This window comes from Rhinopithecus roxellana, chromosome 1 (genome assembly GCF_007565055.1).
Source record: "Rhinopithecus roxellana isolate Shanxi Qingling chromosome 1, ASM756505v1, whole genome shotgun sequence".
In the NCBI taxonomy this organism is placed as follows: Eukaryota; Metazoa; Chordata; class Mammalia; order Primates; family Cercopithecidae; genus Rhinopithecus; species Rhinopithecus roxellana.
Window position 1 is genome coordinate 99,288,859 of NC_044549.1, and position 27,151 is coordinate 99,316,009.

Below are 27,151 nucleotides of genomic sequence, written 5' to 3' on the forward strand. Positions count from 1 at the left end.
GCTGAGGACTAACCCCTGGGGAAGGGAGCAGCCAGCCTCTCAGAGAGGTCTCAAAGCTCATCGTATCAGTAATGACCCAGTCAGATCAGACCCAATTAAATTCACTGGGAGGGAAGACAATCTAGACAGAAGCATTCAGGAAAGTCATCACAGGATACTGGCTATGGGCTATGGTTCTGATAACTTCCGTGATGTTGAGAACTCTAGGATGGGTAGGACAGAGGCCTACTGAGAGGAACTGCTATATAGACACATGATTTATCGCCAAAGAATAGCATCAGAGTTTTCAACACAACTGACTTAATAGTAGGGTATCAGGTTAGGTTATGGAATACCTGTTTTCTCTGCCCAGTGATCAGATTGACCCCTGAGTCTGGAAAATAGATGGAACTGCAGGAATGATTAAAGATTTATCAGTTCCATTTTTGTTTCTAGTGACTGGGGAGGCAGGAACGCTTAAGTGCAAGAGATTTAATTGGCTCATTTAGAAAACTTTAGGAATATAACTGGCCTCAGGCACAGCCTAAGGCATTTGGCTCAAATGCGTTATTACCAGGATCTGGTCTCTCAGATAGAACCATGTTTTCTTGAGTCTCATACAGTTTGTCTCCTACTGAGGTCACAAGATGATGGCAACTACTTTTGGTCCTCCCTTCTCAATACTTTAAATACAGCGGGAGAGAGAATCTCTTTCACAGAGCCATTTCATGGCTCCTTAATTATAATTTGGTAACTTGTCCATCCTCGAACCAGGGAAATGTGATTCTCTCATTGGTCAGTGTCTGAGTCACTTGATCATCTTTAAGACCAAAGGTAGAGATACCTTCATTAGAAGCACCTGGACAGTTTCACAGAGCGGAATTAGGGTAGAGTCTCCAGAAGAAAGATAAATGTATATTGGGCAGGAGTGTAAAAGGCTGATGATATGGAGATCGGAGAAAAATCATAGAATGATATTTTCTGTGACTTCAGGAAAGATTTATGGACTGGATATCGAGATATGAATGTTATCACTCCCAAAACTCATTAGCTCTTTAAGGAACATACATTTGAGTGCCTCACGAATCCCATAATATTTATTTTACCTGATTCCCATACTCAGTGTGAATAGACAAGTCATCTTCCTGACACTGTCACCACCATTATTATACTTTTGGCTGCATTGACTCCACCACTGTGTGTCATTGTCCTTTGTAGAACCCTAAGACAAGGGTTTTTTATATAATGCATGTGTCCAATATGCAATCCTGTATTCATACTAACTTTTGAATCTATTTAAAAGAATAGCTAAAATCTGAAATTGCATAACTGTGCTTTTGTGATATGAAAATAGGTCATATCATATCTTGATGAATTCTCTCCAAATACAATCCTGTAATCAGAACCCAGACCAAAATTAAAAATTAATGAAATTGAGCATATTTTCATGTTTTGGGGCTTTATTTTGTAAAGTATCTGTTTAAGTCCTGCTTATTTTTCTATTTGATTGCCTGTCTTCTTTTTCTTGTGGATTGGAAGAGTGTGTGTATATATATATGTTTTATATATATAAAAATAATGCTTTTATATTTATAACATATTATATATAATATTACATATATATATATATATATATATACGCACACACACACACACATTTATCCAAAGGTTTACTAGTACCCAGAACATATTATAGATATCTTCTTTCATTCTTTGGATTATCTTTTTACTTTTTAAATTGTATCTCTTAATGACTAGAAGTTCTTGATTTTATCCACTTTATGACTTTTTTATTGTTAATTTTTGAGTTAGTTTAAGGAAGTATTTTTCTACTGTGAGGCCATCAAGATGTTCTCCTGGGTTGTCTTCTCTGTCTTGTTTTATTTTTCACCTTTAGATCTGCGATCTATCTGAAATTGATTTTAGTTACGGCAGATAAAGGGGTGGAGATATGTTTTTCCCCCATGCAAATATCTCATTGACCCAACTGCCCCATTTCTATTGCTCAGGAGGTGTATGTATCAATGACAATTTTTATCTCATGTCCTTTCTTTTGTCCTTATTGTAGGATTTGAATGTATAAAGGCAGAATTCTACATTTCATTCTAAGAATATAATTTTCTCTTTAAGTCACAGGGAAAGTTAAAGAATGAAAGTGGTCCTGGCGTTGCATTGTATTAATCAGGATACAAGCTCAGTTACAAAACAAAGATCTAAATATAACAATGGGTTAAGCAACACAGAACGTTGTCTCTCATCAAATAATACAAGAGTAGGAGTCCAGGACTATTTCTCCCAAACACACTGCACCACACAGTTTTTTTTTTTCTACAGTTAGTCTAAGAGGTGGGGTTGATGGCCAGGGGCAGTGAATATGTACCATTCATTTTTAAGAAAACAATTTGTTGACCAAAATGTTATGTGGTAGAAAAAAAAAAAAAAGAAAACAATTTGTATTTTCTAAATATTATTCCTTAATTTGGTAACTAAATGCTAATAGGACTACTTTATATGTAAGGATATTTATATTCAGTCACAAAGTAAATCAAGAAGAGAATTATTTTAGGATCCAGAATACCTTTAGGTTTTAATCTTACATTCATTTATTTTTTTGCCTCTGAATCTAATTAACTGAAACTTTAATTTTTAAGATAGATATAGTCAAAAAGCAACTTGTTCAACATTCCTTAGGTTTTTTCCTCAAGTGTAAATTTGACAACTGATTCCCGTCCTCAGTGGCCCTCGATTACCCTAAAGATCAATTCCAAACTTCTCAGCCTGGTATGCCGGGCCTTTCATAATCATGCCCCTGTTTACCTGCCCCATCTCTCCCCTCACCTCCCACTCCAGTTTCCTCACACATACCACATTCCAGCCATCCTGAGCTATTTACAACTCCCCAATGCCATCAGGTACTCCCTCACCTCGGTCTCTGCACACCTACTCTTCCTTCTTTCGGTCTACTCCCTGCCTTGCCAGCACCCAGCCATCTTTTATTCATCCATGAGGTCCCAACTAAGACATTACCTCCTCCAGGAAGTCTTTCTTGATATTCCCCAAGGCTGAATTGAGTGCTCCTTCTCTGCTGTCTTAGCACCCTGCCTTTTGCCCATCTCGGCTGTCATCAGTTTATGCTGTTAACTGCCTGTTTGTCTTTAGGTCTCTTAAACAAAACCAAGAGTTCCCAGAATTCCCAAATACAATATAAACAGGGCAAGGCCTGTGTTTTCACAGCTGTACTCTGGAAGCTTCATCCAATAAATATTTTTTGAATGAGTGAATGAATGAATAAATGAATAATGAGTCACTTATTATTTGTGGCTTTCTTATATTTCCTCAGAATTACAACCGACCCCCAGTGATGGCATTAGCCATCCCCATTGCAGTGAAATTCCTCCACAGAGGCAACAAGGAACTGTGCAGGAATATGTCTAACTACCTGTCTCTGGCTGCAATTACCAAGGCAGATCTCCTGGCTGATCACACAGAAGTTATAGTAAAGAGCATACTCCAAGGTATGGTGCAAAAGTTGAGCTTGGGGACATGTTTTAGGAGACATTTAAAAGTATTTTCATGAAGCATTTGTGGTTTGTGGGAAGCAAGACCTAGAGTATTAGAAGCAAGTTAATTTCTCTGTTTTGCTGCTAGTTGACTTGTGAACATGCAAAAGGTTACTTAATCTGGCTGTCTGTGTCCCTTCCCAAGGCAGATGAATTACTTAGACTCAGTAAAAGAATTGTAAGCTTTCTTCCAAATCTGTTTCTCAGTTTGAAGAACTGCATTTTCCATGCTTCTGGTCACTTGTTCAACTACCAACTGTGAAGATCTTATCTCTGTGTACTGACTGGAACTTGTCACTTAGTGGGATATGAAAAACCTGTCTTCATTTGGTTCCAAAAGCAAGAAATGTCTTTGTTTAGATAAAATACATCAGAAAATGTGTAATGACTTCTTAAATGTGAACGTGATTTGGGAATGATAACAAGCACAAATGCTAGCATAAAAAGCCAAGTAGTCCACCTCTGTTAATTGTTATAACATTTGAATGAATGAGAAGCTCAAATTAGTTCACACAAAATATTCTCCTTGTCTTCTTTTATTTTCTTTGGTGTCAGATCAATCAAAAAACATGTTTTTGAATTTGGAGTCAGAGAGCAATATATGATATTAATTGATGTGCATCCAAATGTCCCCAGTTCTCATTAATAAAGATGCATGAGGTCCATGAGTACCTCAGCCCACAGTTTACCGCCATTAACCCACCACATGATAAGGTTGATCATCAACCCTCTGTAAAGTGCTCACAGTCCAAATAATTCTTAGGGTCCCCAAGGGTGTCCTATGTGTGCCGTCTTCCCAAGGTATCCAGACCAATCCCCAAGCCCATACTGCTATTCTGTCCATGCTTCCTGGCATAGCATGGTGTGGTGCTGTCCTCTTCCACCATGTGAGCCCAGTCCCAGGAATGGACTCCACTCCTAGGAACTCCATGCTACCCTGCCAGTGATGGCAGCCTTTGTGCTGAACCACCTGAAGCTTCAGGAACTACCAAGTCCTGAGCCCAGTAATTCAATGTGGCAGCCAGTGGCAGGATGAGAAAGAACACTAACCAGCCTTTCCCCTTAGTGTTGCACCTTGGTAGGGAGGCTCCAGAGCAGTGCCAAAGTGAGTTGCCATGTTTGCAGTAAAATAGATGGTTTTTCAGTAGAATAGAAGAGAGAACGCAGAAATAAAGCTGCACACCTAGAGCCATCTGATCTTTGACAAATTCAACAAAAATGATCAATGGGGGAAGGACTCCCTATTCAACAAATGGTGCTAGATAACTGGCTATCTATACGCAGAGGAATAAAACTGGACAACTATCACCATATACAAAAATTAACTCAAAATGGATTAAAGACTTAAATGCAAGACCTCAAACTATAAAAAGACAGCAGAAGAAATTATCAACAGAGTAAACAGACAACCTACAGAATGGGAGAAAATTTTTGCAAACTATGCATCTGAGAAAGGTCTAATATCCAGAATCTATACGGAACTTAAGCAATTCAACAAGCAAGAAACAAATAACCCCATTAAAAAGTGCAAATCAAAAAGTTAGAAAGATCTTAATTTAACAACCTAGCAGTGTAACTAAGAGAACCAAGAGAACCAAGAGGAAACCAACTCCAAAGCTAGCAGAAGGCAAGAAATAACCAAAATCAGAGCTGAACTGGAGGAGATTAAGACACACAAAAAATGTAGAAGATCAACGAATCCAGGAGCTAGCTAGACTGCTGGCTAGACTAATAAAGAAGGTAATAGAGAAGCTCCAAATAAACATAACCAGAAACAACAAGGGGATATTACTATTGACCCCACAGAAATACAAACAACCATCAGAAGATATTATGAACACCTCTATACACATAAACTAGAAAATCTAGAGGAAATTAGTAAATTCCTGGGCACATACACCCTTAAGACATAACCAGTAAGAAATTGAGTCCCTGAACAGACCAGTAATGAGCTCTGAAATTGAATCAGTAATAAATAGCCTACCAATCACAATAAGCCCAGGACCAGACAGATTCACAGTTGAATTCTACCAGATGTACAAAGAAGAGCTGGTACCAAAATTGAGGGAGAAAGAATCCTCCCTAACTCATTCTATAAGGCCAGCATCATCCTGATAGCAAAATCTGGTAGAGACACAACATAAAAAGAAAACTTGAAGCCAATATCCTTGAACACTGATGCAAAAATTCTCAGTAAAATACTGGCAAAACAAATCCAGCAGCACATCAAAAAGCTGATCAACCATGATCAAGTAGGCTTTATCCCTGGGATGCAAGGTTGGTTGAACATATGCAAATCAATAAATGTGATTCATCACATAAACAGAACTAAAGACAAAAACCAATGGATGCAGATAAGGCTTTTGATAAAATTCAACACCTCTCTATGTTAAGAACTCCCAGTAATCTAGGTGTTGAAGAAGGATACCTCAAAATAGTAAGAGCCATCAATGGCAAACCCACAGGCAACATCATACTGAATGGGCAAAAGCTGGAAACATTACCACTGAAAACTGACACAAGACAAGGACGCCCTCTCTCACCACTCCTATTCACCATAGTAATGGAAAAGAGAAAGAAATATAGCACATCCAAATAGGAAGAGAGGAAGTCAAACTATCCCTGTTTGCAGATGACATGATCCTATATCTAGAAAATGCCACAGTTTCAGCCCAAAAGCTCCTTAAGCTGATAAACAACTTCAGCAAAGTCTCAGGATACAAAAATCAATGTACAAAAATCACTAGCACTCCCACACACCACCAGTAGCCAAGTTGAGAGCCAAATCAGTAATGTAATCCCATTTACAAGTGCCACACATGCACACAGATAAAATACCTAGGAATCCAGCTAACCAGGGAAGTGAAAGATCTCTATAAGGAGAACTACAAAACTCTCCTCAAAGAAGTCGGAGATGAAAGAAACAAATGGAAAAATGTTCTATACTCATGGATAGGAAGAAACAATATCATTAGAATGGCCATGCTGCCCAAAGCAATTTATAGATTTAATACTATTCCTATTAAACTACTAATAACTTTCATCACAGAACTAGAAAAAATATTTAAAATTCATATGGAATCAAAAAAGAGACTGAATAGCCAAGGCAATCCTAAGCAAAAAGAACAAAGCTGGAGGCATCACGCTATCTGACTTCAAACTGACTTCAAATAGGGATCCAGTAAGCAAAACAGCATGGTACGGGTACAAACACACACACATAGACCAATAAAACAGAATAGAGAACCCAGAAGTAAGGCTACACACCTACAACTATCTAATCTCTGAAAAAGCTGACAAAGCAAGCAATGGGGAAATGGCTACCTATTCAATAAATGGTGCTAGGATAACTGGCTAGTCATATGCAGAAGATTAAAACTGGACCCCTTCCTTATACCACATACAAAAATTAACTTAAAATTGATTAAATACTTAAATTTAAAACCCAAAACTACAAAAACACTGGAAGACAACCTAGGCAACACCATTCTGGACATAGGAATGCGCAAAAATCTCATGAAGAAGATACCAAAAGCAACTGCAACAAAATCAACTACAACAAAAGCAAAAATTGACAAATAGGATCTAATTAAACTAAAGAGCTTCTGCACAGCAAAAGAAACTATCAATAGAGTGAATAAATAATCTAGAGGATGAAAAGAAATATTTGCAAAGTATGCATCTGACAAAGGTCTAATGTCCAACATCTGTAAGAAACTTAAAGAAATTTACAAGAAAAAAAATTACAAAGTGGGCAAAGGACATGAAAAGATACATTTCGAAAGAAGACATACATGCAGTCAACAATCATGAAAAAAACTCAACATTATTGATCATTAGTGAATTGCAAATCAAAACCACAATAAGAGACCATCTCACACCAGAATATTATTAAAAAATAACAGATGTTGGCAAGGTTGTGGAGAAAAAGGAATGCTTATACACTGTTGGTGGTGATTGGTCCTCAAAAACCTAAAAACAGAACTACCATTCAATTCAGCAATCCCATTACTGGGTATATACCCAAAGAAATATAAATTGTTCCATCATAAAGACACATGCACACATATGTTCATTGCAGCACTATTCACGTTAGCAAAGACATAGAATCAACCTAAAATGACCATCAATCGTAGACTAGCTAAAGAAAATGTGATACCTATACACCATGGAAAACTATGAGTCATAAAAAAGAACAAGATCATGTCCTTTGCAGGAATGTGGATGGAGCCAGAGGCCATTATCCTTAGCAAGCTAACACAGGAACATTAAACCAAATACCACATGTTGTCACTTACAAATGGGAGCTAAATTATGACAATACCTGGAAACATAGAGAGGAACAAAAGATACTGGGGCCTATTGGAGGGTGAAGGGTGAGAGGGGGGAGAGGATCAAGAAAAGTAACTAATGGGTACTGGGCTTAATACCTGGGTAACAAAATAATCTGTACAACAAACCCGCATAACACAAGTTTACCTAAATAAAAAACTGCTCACGTACCCCTGAACTTAAAGAAAAAAAAGGGGGCAAAGGACCCGAATAGACACTTCTCAAAAGAAGACATAAAAGCAGCCAACAAATATAGGAAAACATGCTCCATATCACTAATCATCAGAGAAATGCAAATCAAAATCACAGTGAGATACCATCTCATACCAGTCGGAAAGGCTATTATTAAAAATTCAAAAAAAAAAAAATAGATGTTGGCAAGGCTGCAGAGAAAAGAGAATGCTTATGCACTATTTGTGGGAGTGCCCATTAGTTCAGCCACTGTGAAAAGCAGTTTGGGGATTTCTCAAAGAAGTTAAAATAGAACTATTATTTGACCCAGCAATTCCACTACCGGGTGTATATACCCAAAGGAAAATAAATCCTTCTACCAAAAAGACACATGCACTCATATCTTCATTGCAACACTATTTACAATAGCAAAGACATGGAATTAACCTAGGTGCCCATCAACAGTGGATTGGATGAAGAAAATGTGGTACATATACACTAAGGAATACTATGCTACCATAAATAAGAACAAAACCATGTCATTTGCAGCAACATAGATGCAGCTAGAGGCCATTATCCTAAGCAAATCAATGCAGAAACCAGACACCACATGTTCTCACTTATAAGTGGGAACTAATCATTGGGTACACATGGACATAAAGATAGGAATGATAGACACTGGGGTACTGAAAGTGGACTAGGAAGTGGGGAGCAAGGATAAAAAAACTACTTATTGGGTACTGTGCTCACTACCTGTGTGATGGGTTCAATTGTACCCCAAACCTCAGCATCATGCAATATAGCCTTTAAGAAACCTACACATGTTTCCTTGACTCTAAAAGTTGAAAAACTAAAATAAAATAGATTATTGTTTTATCTAAAGCTGTCTTTCCTTCCCCTGGGCTCAACTATTCACCCAGAAATTGTGGTTACCAACAAATTAATACTTTAATTCTCAAAATGCCTATTTCCTTCCAAGAACTAAAGTTTTGTTCCTAACTTAAGTTCATCGTACCAGACATTCCTAAGGTGGGTTCTTAGTACCATTCCAAGACTTCTGACCAGCCACTCCAATGGTCTGCTAGGTATGTCTGAACTCCAGCATGACAGTGGAAGTTTATCACTCAACCTGTGCTTCCCTCTTATCATTAATAATACTAGTCAGTATTTTCATTTCCAATTTCTTTTGGCCACAGGATTAAATCACCAATTTCACTTTATATGTAATATTAAATTTGCTTAAAGCCCAGAAAAGCAATTATGTTTTTTTCAACACCTTGGCTACATTTTTGAAACAGATTTTATAGGAATTTAAAACATTTATGCACACCACACATTTTAAAACCATGATAGTCAGACTTGCAAGTAACAGATTTATGAAAAAAAAATGAATTAGCCCTTTATTGGTGCCAAGAACTTAGCTCATCTATCGGTTTTTAAAAAATCCTTTTTCGATGACAACGAAATCTTTATTTATTTATTTATTTATTTATTTATTTATTTTTATTATATTTTAAGTTCTAGGGTACATGTGCATAGCGTGCAGGTTTGTTACATATGTAAACTTATGCCATGTTGGTGTGCTGCACCCATCAACTCGTCAGCACCCATCAATTCATCATTTATATCATGTATAACTCCCCAATGCACTCCCTCCCTCTTCCCCCCTCCCCATAATAGGCCCCAGTGCGTGATGTTCCCCTTCCCGAGTCCAAGTGATCTCATTGTTCAGTTCCCACCTATGATTGAGAACATGCGGTGTTTGGTTTTCTCTGTTATAAATTATTCTACTACAAAGACACATGCACCCGTATGTTTATTGCGGCACTATTCACAATAGCAAAGACTTGGAATCAACCCAAATGTCCATCTGTGACAGACTGGATTAAGAAAATGCGGCACATATACACCATGGAATACTATGCAGCCATAAGAAAGGATGAGTTTGCATCCTTTGTGGGGACATGGATGCAGCTGACAACGAAATCTTTGAAACATGAAGTACACTTTCTAAATTCACTGCAAGCATTTGAAATAAACAGTTTGGTTTATTTGATCTGGCACTATGAAAATTATCATAAAATGAATGGTAATTTGACCTATAAAAGGTTGGGGCTATATATTTCAGGGTTTGGAGTTTCAAGACTGATGTGACTGTAAAACTCCATTATCACTCACATAAGCCCGTCAAACTTTAAGTTGCAAAGCAGAAGGGATCTTGCTGTCTCTGATTAGTAAGTTTTCTGCTCTGCAATTCTTTGTCTTACATCTCCTACCAAACAGCCTGAGGAGTCATCATGGGATTTCTTTTTTCATTACTTATAGTTTTTCTCCTCTTTAGGTCTTCTTTGCCTTACAGTACACTAATGCTTATTTTCCCCATATTTCTACGTCTATAAAATATATTGAATGGTCATCCATTCAATGATGAAGATAATAATTACAATAACATTAATAATAGCTACAATGGCTAAAATTTGCTGCCTGCATTTCTGATGTCAGATGTTGTATTAAGCCATTTATACCCATTATATCATTCAATACCCACAAGAACCTCATAAAAGAAGTTCTATTATTATGCCATTTTACCAGTTAGTAGTATTTTAGGTAACAGAAATCTACAGATGTAAATGACTTGATGATGAGGAAGAGGAGAAGGAGAAGGAAGAGGAGGAGAAAGAGGAGCAACAACAACCTCTCCTTGGCACACATCCCTGCAAAGTCCATGAGTATACCAGACTTCTCAGATGGTTGATTCAGGGTTCAATGGTATCCCAAAGGTCAATTCTCAGCCCTGCTTCCTCGGGATGGGTTTTACTTTTGTGATTGGTGTAGGCCTCTGCATCTTCCAGCTCACATCATCATGAACACCGATTAAGAAAAAGAAAGTTCACATCCAGTCTCTTTTTTTCTCTTTGATCTGACACAGGCCACATGAACATTTCTGAACCAATCCATCATTATTTCCAGGGGATACTGTACTTCAACTGGTCAGGCTTAGGTCATGAGCCACCCTCAAAGCAGGGAATGGGAGTCGGCTGCAGCAAAGCCACATAGATTGGGAGTAGAGGAGGAGTAGATCCCCAAAAGAAACCCAGGACTGTTGCCAACAGTAGGTGAATGAATAGTGGGGAATGAAAGGATACAAATGTCCACATGCCATTTTGTAAGAGAGCAAGCTGAAGCTTAGAGAAGTTAAAAGCAATATTCAAACCCTGACCATTTCACTGTAAAGGCTACTTTCACGATGTAATCTTAGCACCACCAAATACTGGGTTGTATTTTTATTTTCTTACCCTCTGTTTCCTTGTATGTACATATAGATGTTGAGACAATGACATGAGATAATGTCAAAACATAGTCAGCTTTCAATAAATATCAGCTAAGGTTCTGATGATGATAATCATACTTGCCTTCCTATATTTGAATCCCTTTATTGCCAGGGAACTCACTCACTGTTTCCTGTGACAATCCACTTTATCTCTGGACAAAACTGAGTACTAGATATTTCTTCCTTTTGTTGAATTAGAAGTTCTCCCCTTGTGGCCTTCCACTTTTGACTAAGGCCCTTTTCTTGGGCCTAATAAAGCCTCGTTCCTCTTTCACATGACAAACTTTCAAAAACTAGCTCCAACTTTCATATCTCACCACTCCTTCCCTTTGCACTTCCCTCTTTTCCTCCTCAGGCATAACATTCACAGTTTCCCTCTCAGTTTGCTCACTCAGCAAATGATGATTTGTTTCTGCATCCATTTGCAAGGTGTACCCAGACCCCTGCTCTGCTTGGCTGCCCTCCTCAGCATGTGCTCTGGTTTGCTTGCCTATGAGGACTAAAATGGATTTATCCTCCCTATTGATACTATATTTTCCTTAAGGTGACCTAAAATCAAATTCACTTCTTTGTCAATCACACAATCACATCTTTTACTTCTCTTGACTTACATTTGAAATCTCGTAAATTTTATGAGCAGAGCCACTCTGGTCTTCATTTTAAAACACTGATTAATAAGTTGACCAGATGGGGCCAGGAGACTCTTGTGCTGTGGCAGGGTGTTTGCCTGTTAGACTTGTTTGCTATTATTTCCTTGATCATATTTTTAACAATTGTGTTATATGCGTCCATTTGCGTCCTGTGCCTGATTTCAAACCAAATGCTCTTTTATGCTTATGAGTGAATCATGAGAGACTTTGTCCAATGGGCTATGTGTTTATCCCTGAAGGCAAATATTTCAATAGTTCTAAGTCAATTGTTGCTACCTCTTATTATTAATGGTTATATGTAAGTAGTGTTTACTTTTACATTAAATTTAAGTACACATTTATTTTATTCAAATTGTTCAGAGTTATTTTGTCTGTTTTGTATTCTCTGAATTCTCCCAGTAAGTGGTAATTGTAAAAGGTCTTACTTCTTGGAGGAAGGATTAAAGGTATAATTGGAATGTTATCTTGATTCATACTTAAAAGTTAAGGGCATAGAAAACTTGAATATCTCTATACCAAATAAGACAATTGTGTCAGTATTTTAAAATCGACTCACATGCAAAGGATTAAAAATAAAAAACATACCAATTTAGTTTTACAGGAAAATTATAACAAATATACAAAGAGCAGATCATTACAATCTCGTTTAAACTTTCCCAGATAACCGAAACAGAAAAACATTCTCCACCTTATTCTACAAGGCTAGTATAGCCACGATATCAATACCAATGCATAATGACCTAGTTGAGTTTCTCCCACGAATGCAGGATGGCTTAATATTCCATATAATTACACATTACAAAAGACTAAAGAGGAAAAACATCATGTGATTAGTAAAAAGTAACTCATAAAATTCAGTACTTGTTTGTTCATGAAAACAAAATTCAAAAATAGTAATTTTGGAGAAATTTCTTAACATGATTATGAGGAAATATATAGATAGATAATGATAGAGCACTATATATAAATATATATATATGTTTCACTATGTATATAGTGAAACAGTAGAAGCATTCATTTAAAGTCAGGAATGAGATGAGGATACTAATCTATCTACTTCTATTTACTGTGGCACTAGAAGCCCTAGCCTAGACAAGAAAAATAAATGAAAGTTATAACAATCAGAAAGGAAGGGTCAAAACAATAATTATCTCTAGAAAAATTTGATAATTGTCTATAATAGAACATTTAAATATTATGGCTGGGTGTGGTGGCTTACACCTGCAATTCCAGAACTTTAGGAGGCCAAGGTGAGAGGATCGCTTGAGTTCAGGAGTTCAAGACCAGCCTGGGGAACATAGAAAGACCTCGTTCCTACTAAAAATCAAAGAATTTATCTGGGCTTGGTGGTGTGCACCTGTAGTCTCAACTACTCTGGAGGCTGGAGTGGGAAAATAGCTTGAGCCTAGGAGGTTGAGGCTACAGTGAGGTGTAATTGTGCCACTGTGCTCCAGCCTGGGTGACAGAACAAGCCCCTGTCTCAATAAAAAAAAAAAAAGTAAGTATTCTCCAATCAGTTTTAAGACAAAATAAGACAAGTTTCAGTAAAGTGCTGGAAGTGAGATCAATTTAGAGAAATTAGTTGTTTTCTTACATACTAGTCATAATAAATTGAAAATATAATATTAAAAATATTAAAGTAGAAAAATATACAATGCTTACAGGAAAAAGTAGCTTTTGAGAATAAAATTATAAAAGTGTATTGAAAGCAATTAAATAAGAAAATGCAGAAATATACCATGTTCACAGATGAGAGAGTTTGATGTGGCAAAGATGTAAATTTTCAATAAATTTAGTGAAATTTTGATAAAATACCAACAGAGGTTTCCATGAAAGATGGCAAGCAGATTTTTAAATTTACAAGATTAAGTGGAACAGATAGCCAAGACAGTTTCATAGAAGGAGAAGAAGATAAGAATTGTTGGGGGAGAGGAAGAGACAGTAACTTCCCTACCAGATATCAATATATTATAAAATCATAATAATCAAGACAGTGTAGTACTAGTGTAAGATAGGTAAATAACCCATGGAATAGAACAGAGAGGCAAGAAACAAATCCATGCATATATGGAAACTGTATATGTGCTAGGGGAATATTGACAGTAGAGAAGGACAGACTATTCAATAAACGGTTTTGAGAAAATTGTCCACATCACAACATGCATAAATTAATAGCAGATGGAATAAAGACCTAAATACTTAAAACAAATCTAAGTCTCTTCTTTAGTAAAATTTTAAAAATCTCTCAGCAAACAAGAAATAAAAGGGAGCGTCCTTATTCTGATAAAAGGTATCTATTAACACTAAACAACTAACTAAAATTATACTTATTAGGGAAATGTTAATGTTTCCCCTTGAATTAAAAAATAAGATAAGGATGTCACTTGGTGTATTAGTCCATTTTCATGCTGCTGATAAAGATGTACCTGAGACTGGGCAATTTCCAAAAGAAAGACATTTGTTGGACTCACAGTTCCATGTGGCTAGGGAGGCCTCACAATCATGGCAGAAGGTGAAAGGCACTTCTTACATGGTGGCAGCAAGATAGTATGAGGAGGTAGTAAAAGCTGAAACCCCTTATAAAACCATCAAATCTCATGAGACTTATTTACTACCATGAGAATAGTATGGGGGGAACTACCCCCATGAGTCAAGTGTCTCCCACTGGGTCCCTCCCACAACATGTGGGAACAATTCAAGATGAGATTTGGGTGGGGACACAGCCAAACCATATCACCTGGGCAATGAATTTGTTTTCTGCTTAAATAGTTCCAGGGGTAAAATGTGATGTTTTGTAACATCAGAACCTTTTTAAAAAAGAAAGTTGTTTTCCAGTGCTCCCGAATAAGTCTCCAAACTTGTTCTTTGCCATATGAAAATGGTCTGTAATGTCTTTTCAGTACTGATAAATAAAAGCACAACCAATGCTTAGTGCAGCGCAAGTTAGCGTGTCTTTCACTCAAAAAGCTGAAAATATTATTGAAGACCCTATAACTGCGTGGATTATCTGAGAGTTTATAGGGAAGCACTTTTAAAATTTTGATTTGAAACTCCATGATGCAATGAACACCATTGCTATTTAATCTAAAAGTAGTAATGTCACTTTTTCCGCATTTCTGAATCAGTGATCATAATAAAGAAATATGCCTCACCATCAATATGTCTTTTACGTGGTCCTCTGGCACAAGTCACAAAATGACTTCAAATGATTGGAAACTTAAGTTCTAGAAAGTCTTTGGAAAGAAAATGTAACATTATCTCATCAAGAGTCCAAATTCCTTTTTTACTTGCTGGCAATAACCTGGAAAATATTGTCTAGTTAATTATGATAAATTCAGCTCATTTTTTCTCCGTGTGAGACAAATTTCAAACCACTGCTTGGTGAGCAGTCTCAGAAAAATGGAGATAGAAAATTGTTCCCCCATCTAATATGACAGTTATAATATATATGACATAGGATGTATGAGACTTAAATAGATAAAATATCTATGCTTTGTGCAATTCTGGGCCCATCGTTCATCAATGGTTACCTTGATTTCTATCATCATCATCATCATCATCATCATCATCATCATCATCATTCTGGTTGTTTTTGTCATCACCAATTGAGTATTTGCTATATACCAGGTCCACAATAAAAGACTGGAGGCAGGCTGGGCACTGTGGCTCATGCCTGTAATCCCAGCACTTTGGGAGGCCAAGGTGGGCAGATCACTTTTTGTCAGGAGTTTAAGCCCAGCCTGGCCAACATGGTGAAACACCATCTCTACTAAAAATGCAGAAATTATACAGGCGGGGTGGCACATGCCTGTAGTCCCGGCTACTCGGGAGGCTGAGGCAAAAGAATCACTTGAACCTGGGAGGCAGAGGTTGCAGTGAGCCAAGATCATGCCACTCCACTCCAGCCTGGGAGACAGAGCGAGACTCCGTTTCAAAAAAAAAAAAAAAAGACTGGAAGCAGAACCGTATCCCCTCCTGGAGTTTTGTAATCTCTAGGGAGATGCTTAACCATTAAAAATTCATGATACAATTATTCTTAAAGGAAGTGGTTTTTAAGTTCACCATAAAACAAGTTGTTGAGAAAGAATTTATTAATCAAATATTCTAGGAAACAAGCTACCAAGCAATCTTATTAAGAATATTCAACCTGAATATTTATACCCATAGAAAACTATTAAATGTAGAGATATAAAAAGACAATGCACATATGGATCAGGGAACAGAGATGTCTTAAAACAGAAAAAGACTTCTAAATTTTTAACCAAATCTTGGATCTGATCTAAGTCAGAGTTTGCACCTTCTTGACTTCGCCAGTAGATGCTGCTGTGAAGTAGAACAAGGCCTGCATAGATTTGGACATTTGTGTGCTGAACTCTGAAAATGACTTACCCACAATGGAAAGTAATCCTTACATTCATTTATTTGTTTGTATTTTTGTTTGCTGGCTTATTTATGTTTCAATCCACTGAAAACAACTTGGAAAAACATTTTTTAAGATAACTATCTTATTTTCAATATAACTTTATGGTTTAGAAAGCACCTTTTTGAAATTATCTGCTACTAACCTTTCAACAAGGTAGGCAAGTCTTGTTATCCCTAATTTCCTGACTAATTTGAGACCCATTGAGATTACTTGACAGGCCTGATTTCTTATAGTTATTAAGTTAGTAGGTCATAGTGCCAGGATTTGAATACTGGATTTCTGACCCCAAGCCCAGCAAACTTGTCTTCTACACTCCAGATTTATAAAACTTGATGCAAGGATCAACGATACAAGTGTTCATGTTCACTGAATCCAAGAATACATCAATGAACATATACAATTACTTTAACCAAGACTTTAACCTTAGGAGTACATTTCTTAAGTGGCTGAAAGACAATTCTGGAAACATTTGGCCTTAGTAAAACACAGGGAAGAGATTTCTAATCTAAGATTTGATAAGAAATGAAATAAGAATCAATTATAATTTCTCATTTGTTTGCAAATCTAATTCTTCGTTAAAGTGAAGTCAATCAAGTAATTGTAAATAGAAAGCTCTACAATTCTACAATATATACTTGGTAGTAGAATGTTCTGAATATATTTTAAAGGTGTTAATACTTATAAGCCAATTTATATTGTAATAGACAAGGAAAATATATCAACTGTGTTTAGTTCATATATTATCTCTGCCAAAAAATTAGCTCTACCGGACATACTTACATACATACTCGAGTGAAAAACTGTTCCAGTTTGCCTGGGACTGAGGGCTTCCCAGGACATGGAACTTTCAGTGCTAAAGGTGGGACTGTCTTAGGGAAAACAGGACAGTTGCTCACTCTACACACACAAATAATGTTATTTTATATATATATATGTGTGTGTGTGTGTGTGTGTGTGTGTATATATAATATATATTTATTACACACACATCTTTCCTCCTAATAGTCTGATCATCTTGCACAATTATTTTACTATGCTGTAATGTGGTGATGCCTCAGTATTTGGTGAATGAAAATGTGTGACAATGTGCTAACATAAGCCAGCATGCTGATACTTCTCTTTAGATATTTTATCTCAGTTTTACACGTTTCTTATTTCCTCCTTTTGCTAACACCTATATATTCTCAAACTCATTAAATGTTATTGCTTGGTTGTTGTTGTTGTTTTTTAAGTCAGATATCCAACTTCCCGAGAATTTGTAAAATGTATTTTACAAGTTTAGGTTATGGGTGTTTTAGAGAGAATAAAGCGTGTAGTTGTTTTTTATTTTATTTTAATTTATTTTATTTTATTTTATTTTTTGAGATGGAGTCTCGCTCTGTTACCAGGCTGGAGTGCAGTGGTGTGATCTCGGCTCACTGCAGTCTCCACCTCCCGGGTTCAAGAGTAGCTGGGATTACAGGCATGCACCACCACACCAAGCTAATTTATTTATTTATTTATTTTGAGACAGAGTCTCACTCTGTTGCCAGGCTGGAGTGCAGTGGCGCAATCTGGCTCACCGCAACCTCCACCTTCCAGGTTCAAGTGATTCTCCTGCCTTGGCCTCCCGAGTAGCTGGGACTACAGGTGCGTGGCACCAGGCCCGGCTAATTTTTTGTATTTTTAGTAGAGACGGAGGTTCACCATGTGGGCCAGGATGGTCTCGATCTCCTGACCTCGTGATCCGCCTGGCTCAGCCTCCCAAAGTGCTGGTATTACAGGTGTAAGCCACCTGCCTGGCTGTAGTTTTTTAAATTAAAATAAAAATGACTGGATCAAAATTAGATTGAATGATCAACCAACTAAAAGATTAAACACGACAAAAGTATATTTTTCTCTCACATAAAAGAAATCTTTCCTCCTAATAGTTTGAGTCATCTTGCACAATTATTTTACTATGCTGTAATACGGTGATGCCTCAGTATTTGGTGAATGAAATTCACCAAATTTCACCTTCAACCTGGAAGGTGGGGGTTGCAGTGAGCCCAGGCAGCCCAGGGCTGGCTAGATGGCTTCACAATGATCAGAAACCCATGCTTCTTCTGTATTGTTGCATGGAGTCTCATGGTCTAAGATGATTGCTGAAATTCAGCCCATTACCATATTCCAATCAGACAGAAGGAGGAAAAGAATCACATGTAATGTTTCAGCATTGGTCAGAACATAGTTATATGGCTGCATCAAGCTGCAGGCAACGTTTAAAAATATAGAATTTACTCTGAGTGGTCACGTGTGCCACTAAAGCTAGGATTCTGTCATTTACAGAAAGAGAGAAAATGAATATTTGGGAACAATTAGAAGTCCCTAGAACTCCTAGCTAGACTTACTGCTCTAACAGATGAAATTTCTATTTTTTTAATCCAAGAATTATTTTATTTTCTTCTATTTGTTTGTTCTTTGCCATAAACATGTAATTACTTTAAAAAACTAAAAGTTTTCTTACATTACATTCTGTCAGCATATGAGTTTGTGTTTATCTTGGCCTGCAACATCTGGCATGACTTAAACATATATAATTCGTGTTGCAGAGTGTAAAGAAATTTAAATCATGCCTAATTTTCTGCGTAAGTTTTGGGTCTAGTTTTTCTTCTTCCAGCTGGGAGTTCAAGTCATATAGACAATGGCTAGATAGGGACTTTGCATGTGCCCAGTGTGCCTAGAGCCTTGACTTATGTGATCTCCAAGAGTCTGAGACTGGCCTATCAGCCCCTAACTACAAGTGATTTTCTTAGAGACTTAGCCTCTTTTGTGGGTTTCACAAATGGGATGAAGCTATACTTATATGATGAACATACTCAAAACTTATTAGATTCATGGAATTTTATTGCTGAAAGGCACTAGTCCAATCATCTCATTTTACTGAGAAGATCCAGAGGAGTTATGTAACTTCTCTGACACCTAGCTAGTTAGTTACAAAATTACTCCTGGTCTTATCTCCAAACCTCATGAAGAGGAAATGTCCTGTGACTGTCCATGCCCTATCTTTAGGAGGACGTATCATCACTGTGGGTCCACCACACTTCAGAAGCAGCTTTGTGAGGCCCTTCTATCAGCCCTCACATAGACTCTACAGGAGAATACTAGCATGGTGGGGAAGTTACCTCCCAGTCCACAGTGTGAAAGGGCTTGACCTTTCCCTCCTGAGTAAGTAAGAGAATGGGGTGTGCTTTCAGGGTAGGAGTTCTTTTCAAGATTCTTAGGTCTCCCAAATAACATTCCTAAGCCATGTCTTGCAAGCATCATGTGTATCTGGGGAACTGTGATGATTCATGTTTGGTGTTTGTTTTTATGTTACACAGTACAGAAAGTTGTTGTATAAGCCCCTAGAATTGTCAAATGGGAAGAGTCCTAGAGATTCTTATTTCATCAATCCCTTGATTTCTCAGCTGAGAAAACTAAAACCCACAGAGATGAATTGACTTGGTAGAGATAATATTTCTTGCTTATGATTTATAGGAAGCCAAACTTAAGTCTGTAGTTGTTCATTCCTAACAATATTAACCATGCTGTTTACATAATAGTATCTGAAAACTAATTGCCTACTTTAAATGAAAAGAGAAAAGTACGAGTTTGCTCCAAAACATCTCTTAAATTTATAATTAAATGACATGAGCTAGTTTTATAAAATATTTTATTTACAGTAGAGCTTTACAAAAATAGTCTTAATAAAATTAATACAAATCCCTTTTACAATATAACTTATGACTATCTTCTCAAAAAAGTGACATTCGATTATAACACATAAACTACATTTATAGTTGTTAAGCCACCTTGTAGTATAAATATGTTTTAATCATCTTTTTTTGTAATAAGGTACACACCAATAACAATGAACAGTGGACAACAAATCTTATTTTGTTATTCTTCTAATGTAAAATTCATCTCTGGCCAAAACAAAATTAAACAAAGAAAAGTAAAACAATTGTCCTTCTGTTCAACAATACAGTCCTTTTTAATTATTTGAGAGTTTATCTGACAGAGACACAGCATTAAACTGAAAGCACCATGGCATAAAGTCTAGTAACATTATCCTCAAAAGCTTTTTCCAATGTCTTTCCTTCAACTGTTTATTCACTATTTTGCCAGTACAAATAAAGATTGATCTCAACTCTCTCCTTCATTAGTCTCAAGTGTTCCTATTATGCATTGAGTTTTCAGACCTTCCCAACTGGCATGTATTTTAAGTGTGAGTTTCTTTCTTTGGCTTCACGTGGAGTTTCACAACACTTATGAGACATACTGAGCTCCTCCATGTGGCTGGATCTCTGTGACTCCCCATCCAACAATATTCCCCCGGATGTGACAAGACTCTGCTCCTCCAGTCTCTCTTATCTTTTCATTGCTAAGAACACTATCCCAGATGTTGAAGCCTGTGAGTCTCCCAGAGAAGGCTAATGTTTCATCAAAGCCACCACCCACACAGCAGCCATTCTTTTCTTGGCCAATCTGCAGGATTCCTCCCTCAGGAACAATGTGACCTGTGGCCATCTCAACAGTGGTAGCCACCAGTTCACCATTTACCCACAAGGATGTGAGCCCTTTCTCTGAATTCCAGGTGCTGCACAGGTGGGTCCACCTTCCCAGGGAAACCATGGTTTCAGCAACCAGTTTGTTCTCCTCTCCACCCACCACAAACACTATGGACTGGTAGCTGAGATACAGCTGGATTTCATATGGATTCCTCTTTGTGCCATAGGAAAACAGGATGGTTTTGTTTAATACATCTGTGGCTTTGACCCAAATGCAGGCACTGAAAGATTCAAGCCTCATTGGTCTCACTGGATGCACACTTCCAAAAATCTTCTTGGAACGCATTGGGAATAAAATAGCTGTTTCACAACCTAGAGTAGCAAGAAAATAAGAATATTAAAGAAAATATAAATTTATTCAGAATTATTCTGGCATTAGTTATTTCAACATAAGCATTTTAATGACCACAATTGAAAGCTATATGAAACCCTACATTATGACTTAAGAAGCTTCAACTGTAATCTCTGCAGAGCAAAGAAAATGAGAAAAAGGGAAGCCAATTGTCTTATCCAATGAAGCATCGAAATGAAGAGAAAGCATGCAAATAGAAGAAAGAGCCAACTAGTCCAAACCCACAAAATAACAAAAGCCATAACTACCTCCCCTTCCAATTTGCATATTTTGTTACTGCTTTTTTTAAAAAAAAAAAAAAAGTTGAATCACTATCAGTTAACTTCAGACAATGATTCTATAATTTCCAGGAATTCAGAACCCAGCCTGGTTCTCTCTTTTTGCCACCACCAGCTTCCTAAAATAATAAACCTATGAAATTCAGTAGACCTAGTTCGCTTCATTTAGCCTTTACCAACATGCATTTTTCAGCAAAATTCTAGGATACTGATGTTATTGCAGAATACTTTATTTTATTTATTCATTTATTTATTTTGAGACAGAGTCTCACTCCGTCACCCAGGCTGGATTGCAGTAGTGCGATCTCGGCTCATTGCAACCTTCGCTTCCCAGGTTCAAGCGATTCTCCTGCCTCAGCCTCCCGAGTAGCTGGGACTACAGGTTCACACCACTGTGCCCAGCTAATTTTAGTATTTTTTTTTAGACATGGGGTTTCATCACATTGGCCAGGCTGGTCTCGAACTCCTGACCTTGTGATCCGCCTGCCTCAGCCTTCCAAAGTGCTGGGATTACAGGCATAAGCCACCGCACCCGGCCTGCAGAATACATTTTAATACACCAAATGTTCTCGGATATTTGTAAACTTTGCAGAGTTTTTAGAAAACTACCTTTGAAAGGCAACAATGTATAATAATGATGACTAAGCTTATTGGGCATTCACTATGTATCAGATACTGTTCTAATCACTTTGTATGTCATTTTCATCCTCATGCCAACCCTAAGAGATAGTCTTTTACATTCCTATTTTACAGATGAGAAAACTTAGGTAAAAGTAACTTATCTATGTTTACATAGCTGATAAGTAGTAAAACTAGAGTTTGAACTTTTGCAGTCTGGTCACAGAGGCCACTTATTGCCTCTTATTAATAGAACACTACATTGCCTCTTATTAATAGAACCCCTAGATTTCTCTAGGAGGGCTAGAATCCAGATGGTGTTACTACTAATGAGCTGTGCAACTTTGGATGAGCCCCATAATTTCTCTAGGCTTTAGTGTTATCTTAAAAAGGCCCTTCCATTCTGCTCCTAATATTCTGCAAGTCTGTAAGCAGCAAGTATGTAGCACTCAAGAGCTGAATAGACCAAAAATATGTTTAAAAATTCTACTTTGTCCATAGGCTTATAATTACTATTTAAGCAGTAATTGAAAATCTTTAAGAGAAGTACATTCTTTCAAGGGGCCTGGTTGGAGAACATGTTTCTGCTAAAGAGCACTTGGGAGGGGGACTTTCAAATCTGAAGTGGAAAGCTCAGTAAGTTTCCATCACTGTCCATCTCAAGGCGACTTAGCAATTTGGGAAGCTGGAGATGCTGAAACGAAAACATTTTACGTGTCCCTGGGAAAGAACAGGTGAACTCTGCATCTATATACATATATGTGTGTGTGTATATATGTGTGTATATATACATGTGTGTATATACTTATATAGATATGTATACATATATACATTTATATATACATCTATACATACGTATACATACATACATATACGTATATGTATGTACACACGTATATATGTATATGTATATATACACACATATACACATAAATGTATATATACATACATATAGGTATATAAATATGTGTATATATATGTGTGTGTGTGTGTATGTAGGTATTTTTTTAAAAAACACCTAAATTAGGGCAGGTATAACAACCTAAAGAAGATTTGCCATAAGATAGCTTTGAAAAGCAAACTCCCAGAACGGTTCCAGAATAACTGGTGAAGAGAACTTGCAGAACCCAAACATCCATGTAAAAGTGTGGTAAACTACGTCAGGTTCCTACAAGTGGCTCAGGGCTAGGCTCTATCCTGAAAACATTAAACAAATATGGACGTTATCCTTTAGTATTAGGGATAGTCAAATAAAATATTGACATTCAGATAATCATATAAAAGTAACTACAATACTAAAACACAAAACTGGCCCTGTCATGCTTTGATTCTTTTTCACTAAATAATTTGAACTTCTGAAGATTTTTTAAAATTAATTTTTAATGAGGCAGTGATTCTTATTTAAATGAAATTGCTAGGTACATCTTTTTTTTATGTGTTAATTAAAATCAAATAAAAATCATTGAAAAAATCACCATATCCATGGGCATTTGATATAGTCTCTATAAAGTTTCAGTAAAGTAGTGTTCAAGAGGGTGCCTACTGCAATCTAATTAAGTGATTTCCTCTTTAAATAAGCCCAGGCAGTCAGGATTGCATTCCAAAGCAGTCCTGCATTGCATCTCAGAGACTCAGCTTCCCTCTAGGCTACACTGGCCGTATAAGTTCATGGACTGGAACCGCATGTTGGTTATTTTTGGTCATCTTCTTTTGGGGACCAGCAATACCCCAAAACGAGGCTCTTAATACCTCTTTAAAATGTCAGAAACTCTCTTATGAAATGGCTTTTAACTAATAGGTTTTTCTGATTATCAAAGACCAAACAAAATTAAAACCAGGTTCTTACGAGGCTAACAACAGAATGATTAGGAGCCAAGCTGACTGGAGACCAAGAGAAGATAAATCAAAGCATATGGGTAAAAGTATTATTGGATATAATAAGGATTAACATTTTAGAATTCAGAAATACATCCCTCTTCTGCTCTAACTAATATGCAAAGATGAAGATAAAAAATAGAGTAATACTTCAGTTTTTCGGGTGCATTAAATGTACAATGACTTTACGTGGTTTGCAAAACACAAGACATTTCATCCATTAAAATGGCTGCAGAATTCTAATTTCTCTCCTGTCACATTGAGAATCTACTGTACATTTGAATTTATGCTTTTTTCTCCTCTGAAGCCCTATTTGGTATTTACTGATAAGCACCCCTCAAATATTTAGGAAATATGGTGTGGTTTCTGTAACTTTAAATGAAACATGCTCTCATTACATAAACTTCTGTAATTTTAAATGAAACATGCTTCTTCCCCCTCCCCATCCAGCAAGAGTTGTTTTCTTGGAAATATAAGGAAGGATTCTCAGGAGAAATGCAAGTTGTATTTTCTTACCTAGGACACTGATTTTCTAATATAATCCAAAATGATTGTCACACCATCATTTCTTAGAAGTTTTGGCATACAAAGGAGTATTGCGTGGCTCCGAATCTTCTGTTTCTTTCTTTTAATCATCTTTAGAATGTATTATTTTGGGAACCCATGTCTGTTTGGAGATTCATGGAGTGTCACATGGGATTTTAAGAAGTTGCCTCTGGTTTGAACAGTCTCTCTCCTGTTTGGTCCCAGTTCTCTGAATCCCTGTGTTGGAGCTGGGATCGCCTACACGGATTGGCTCCTACACCTGACTGTTCCACCCTGAATCCCAAACTGCACACCCTCCGACCTCCCCTGTAGCTCTAATTCCACAAACCCCGGGGACTGGGGGACCCCTGGAGAATTCCGCTGACCCTTCAGGAGATGAGATTCAGTCTCAAGTTTCTTGCTGAGAATGGGCGGAGAGGAGGGGCCGTCTGAGGGGCTGGAAAACATCCCTATTAGCCTGGGCCCTGAAATAGTGCGGGAAACTGGAGCTCCTCTAAAGACAGAGACAGGATAAAATTAGAAGACGTGGAAATCCCTAACGGAGGGAAGCTGGGCGGCAAGAGGGGTCACGGTTATAACGGGCCAGTGGACTCCTGGGGCGCCTAGTCGGATTGGGTGTCAGGGGCCCTAGACGTCTATTTCAAGACTGTAATGGTTACCTCCACAACTCTCTTTAGGGTTCCTTAGGACTAAGAAATACTTTTTTAAAGCCAATTTTCCCGCCTTGTATGGTGTGCCTGAGCTCTGTGACCGCGCATGCAGAAATAGAGGGGTGTGTGTGTGTGTGTGTGTGTATGTGTGTGTGTGTATGTGTGTGTGTGTGTGCTTCCCATGAAAGCTTTCCCTAGAAGGTGGCCTGGCCTGGCTTGGCTTGCCGTTAAGCGCGCTCCCGGAACAAAGCCGCAGTGGGAGGCCCGGGCCCCGCTTGCCTCCTTACCTGCCGGCAGCCAGGTCCGGGCCGCCCAGCCCTGCACCGCGTGCAGGTCGGCTCGCGTCTGCCGCAGCTCCTTCAGCATCGCGGCCAGGGCGCGCCCCGCCTCCTCTGGGCGCTGCGTCTCCGCGCCCTCCAGGCGCTCCAGCCTGCGGCCCGCGTCGCGGTTCGCCTGCAGCAGCTGGTCCAGAGCACTAGCCAGCTTGGCCTCCGCGAGAGCCCCCTGCTCGCATGGCCTCGCCAGGCTTTCAGCGAGCCGGCCCAGCTCCTCCCGCAGCCTCTGCAGCTCTCCCCGCAGGACGTCGTCCATGGCTTGCAGCAGCATGCCCTCTCTCATCTGCGAGTTCTCCAGCATGATGAAGAGCTTGTCCCATTCGGAGTGTTCCTGACGGCAGACGCATGGCGTGGCTAGAGCGCGGGATACACACACGTTACCAGCCTGCCCAGGCCTGCCTTGGATGTGCTTTGTAAAAGCTGACCTCCCTCGGTGGTGCCAAGTTGCAGCCCGTCCCTGGCATCCCCCTTCCCTTTAAGGACACCTCCGAAAAACAGCATGTAAATGTCTCAAAAACGACAGAAATCATTCATTCAGGTATAGATTAAGTTGTACTCTATGAAATCGCCGGTTATGTAGCTCAAAACAGTCAAATATCGGCGATTTTATATGATTCAACCCATTATGTACGTTCCAGAAATAACTTTAAAACCTCCATCTTTCTTCAAGTGCTTCTCACTTTTGCAAAACAAACTGTAAATTTTTGACTCGTCTCACTGGCTACAAAGTATACGTGTGTTATTTAGACCAAGAGGTGGATATGTAGTTAGGGCTAGCAGAGAAACAGTTAAAGTGGACTTACGGTCCTCAGTGGGATGGAGTCCATTGTCTATTTCGTTGTCCAAATTCACATACATGAGATCATAATCATCCGAGTTCTCGGCCAACACTGCAGACCAGAGAGCACAAAACAGAATCGCAAGGAGATGCATTGCTGGAGAGACGCAAAGTTCTTTCCACAGCTGGCGGGAGGAGACTCTCAAGTGAGCTGAGTTTGAGCGGAGGAGAATGAGAGTGAGAGGCTGGAGCAGAGAGCCCTTAATAAATGCTGGGGAAAGCCTGAATGGGGATGAATGAGTAATGCTGGTGGCACTGCGGTAACGGGAGTTCCCCTGAATTTGGTGGGGGAGGGGGCTGGGTGGGAGGGCGAGGGAAATGTGGAAGTTGCACAATATTAAACCGCAAAGGTTTACACTGCAGTCAGATTAATTGGAGGAGGGTCAGAGGGGAAAGAGGAGAGAAACTAGGCTTTCACTGTTCTCCTGAGAATTAGCTGTTGTAACTTGAATTGATAGCAATGGGGATGAAGGAGGGGTGGTAGGGGAGACTGAAGGTCTCAGAGGATACTGAAGCAAATCATAATTTCAGCATTTTCTGTGAGCTGTTATTATTTCACAACCCTTTATATATAGAAAACTTTCCATATTTTCTTCGTACACTGTTTTACAGGTTGAAACTGAAAATGGTCTGATTCCAAGA

At 38.2% G+C, this 27,151-nt stretch overlaps 2 protein-coding genes across 3 annotated transcripts in view; one reads left to right on the forward strand and one right to left on the reverse strand.

Annotated features, from left to right (window-relative positions):
- The window catches only part of VEPH1 (ventricular zone expressed PH domain containing 1), a 263,608-nt gene that overhangs the window by 39,834 nt on the left and 196,623 nt on the right, over positions 1-27,151 (forward strand). The window contains exon 5 of one of the 2 annotated variants that reach the window (XM_010365911.2): positions 3,320-4,052. In XM_010365911.2, coding sequence (XP_010364213.1) covers positions 3,320-3,556 — 237 coding nt within the window. In that variant the 3' untranslated portion in view covers positions 3,557-4,052. Of the gene's footprint in view, positions 1-3,319; positions 4,053-27,151 lie in introns of those variants that run through there. The other variant, XM_010365910.2, reaches the window with a different exon arrangement.
- On the reverse strand, positions 20,103-26,743 carry PTX3 (pentraxin 3). The gene is made up of 3 exons (XM_010365912.1): positions 26,475-26,743; positions 25,624-26,025; positions 20,103-21,329 (listed from the first exon to the last, which is right to left on the reverse strand). The coding sequence occupies exons 1-3, from the start codon at positions 26,602-26,604 to the stop codon at positions 20,716-20,718; spliced, it is 1,146 nt and encodes a 381-aa protein (XP_010364214.1). The 5' UTR covers positions 26,605-26,743; the 3' UTR covers positions 20,103-20,715.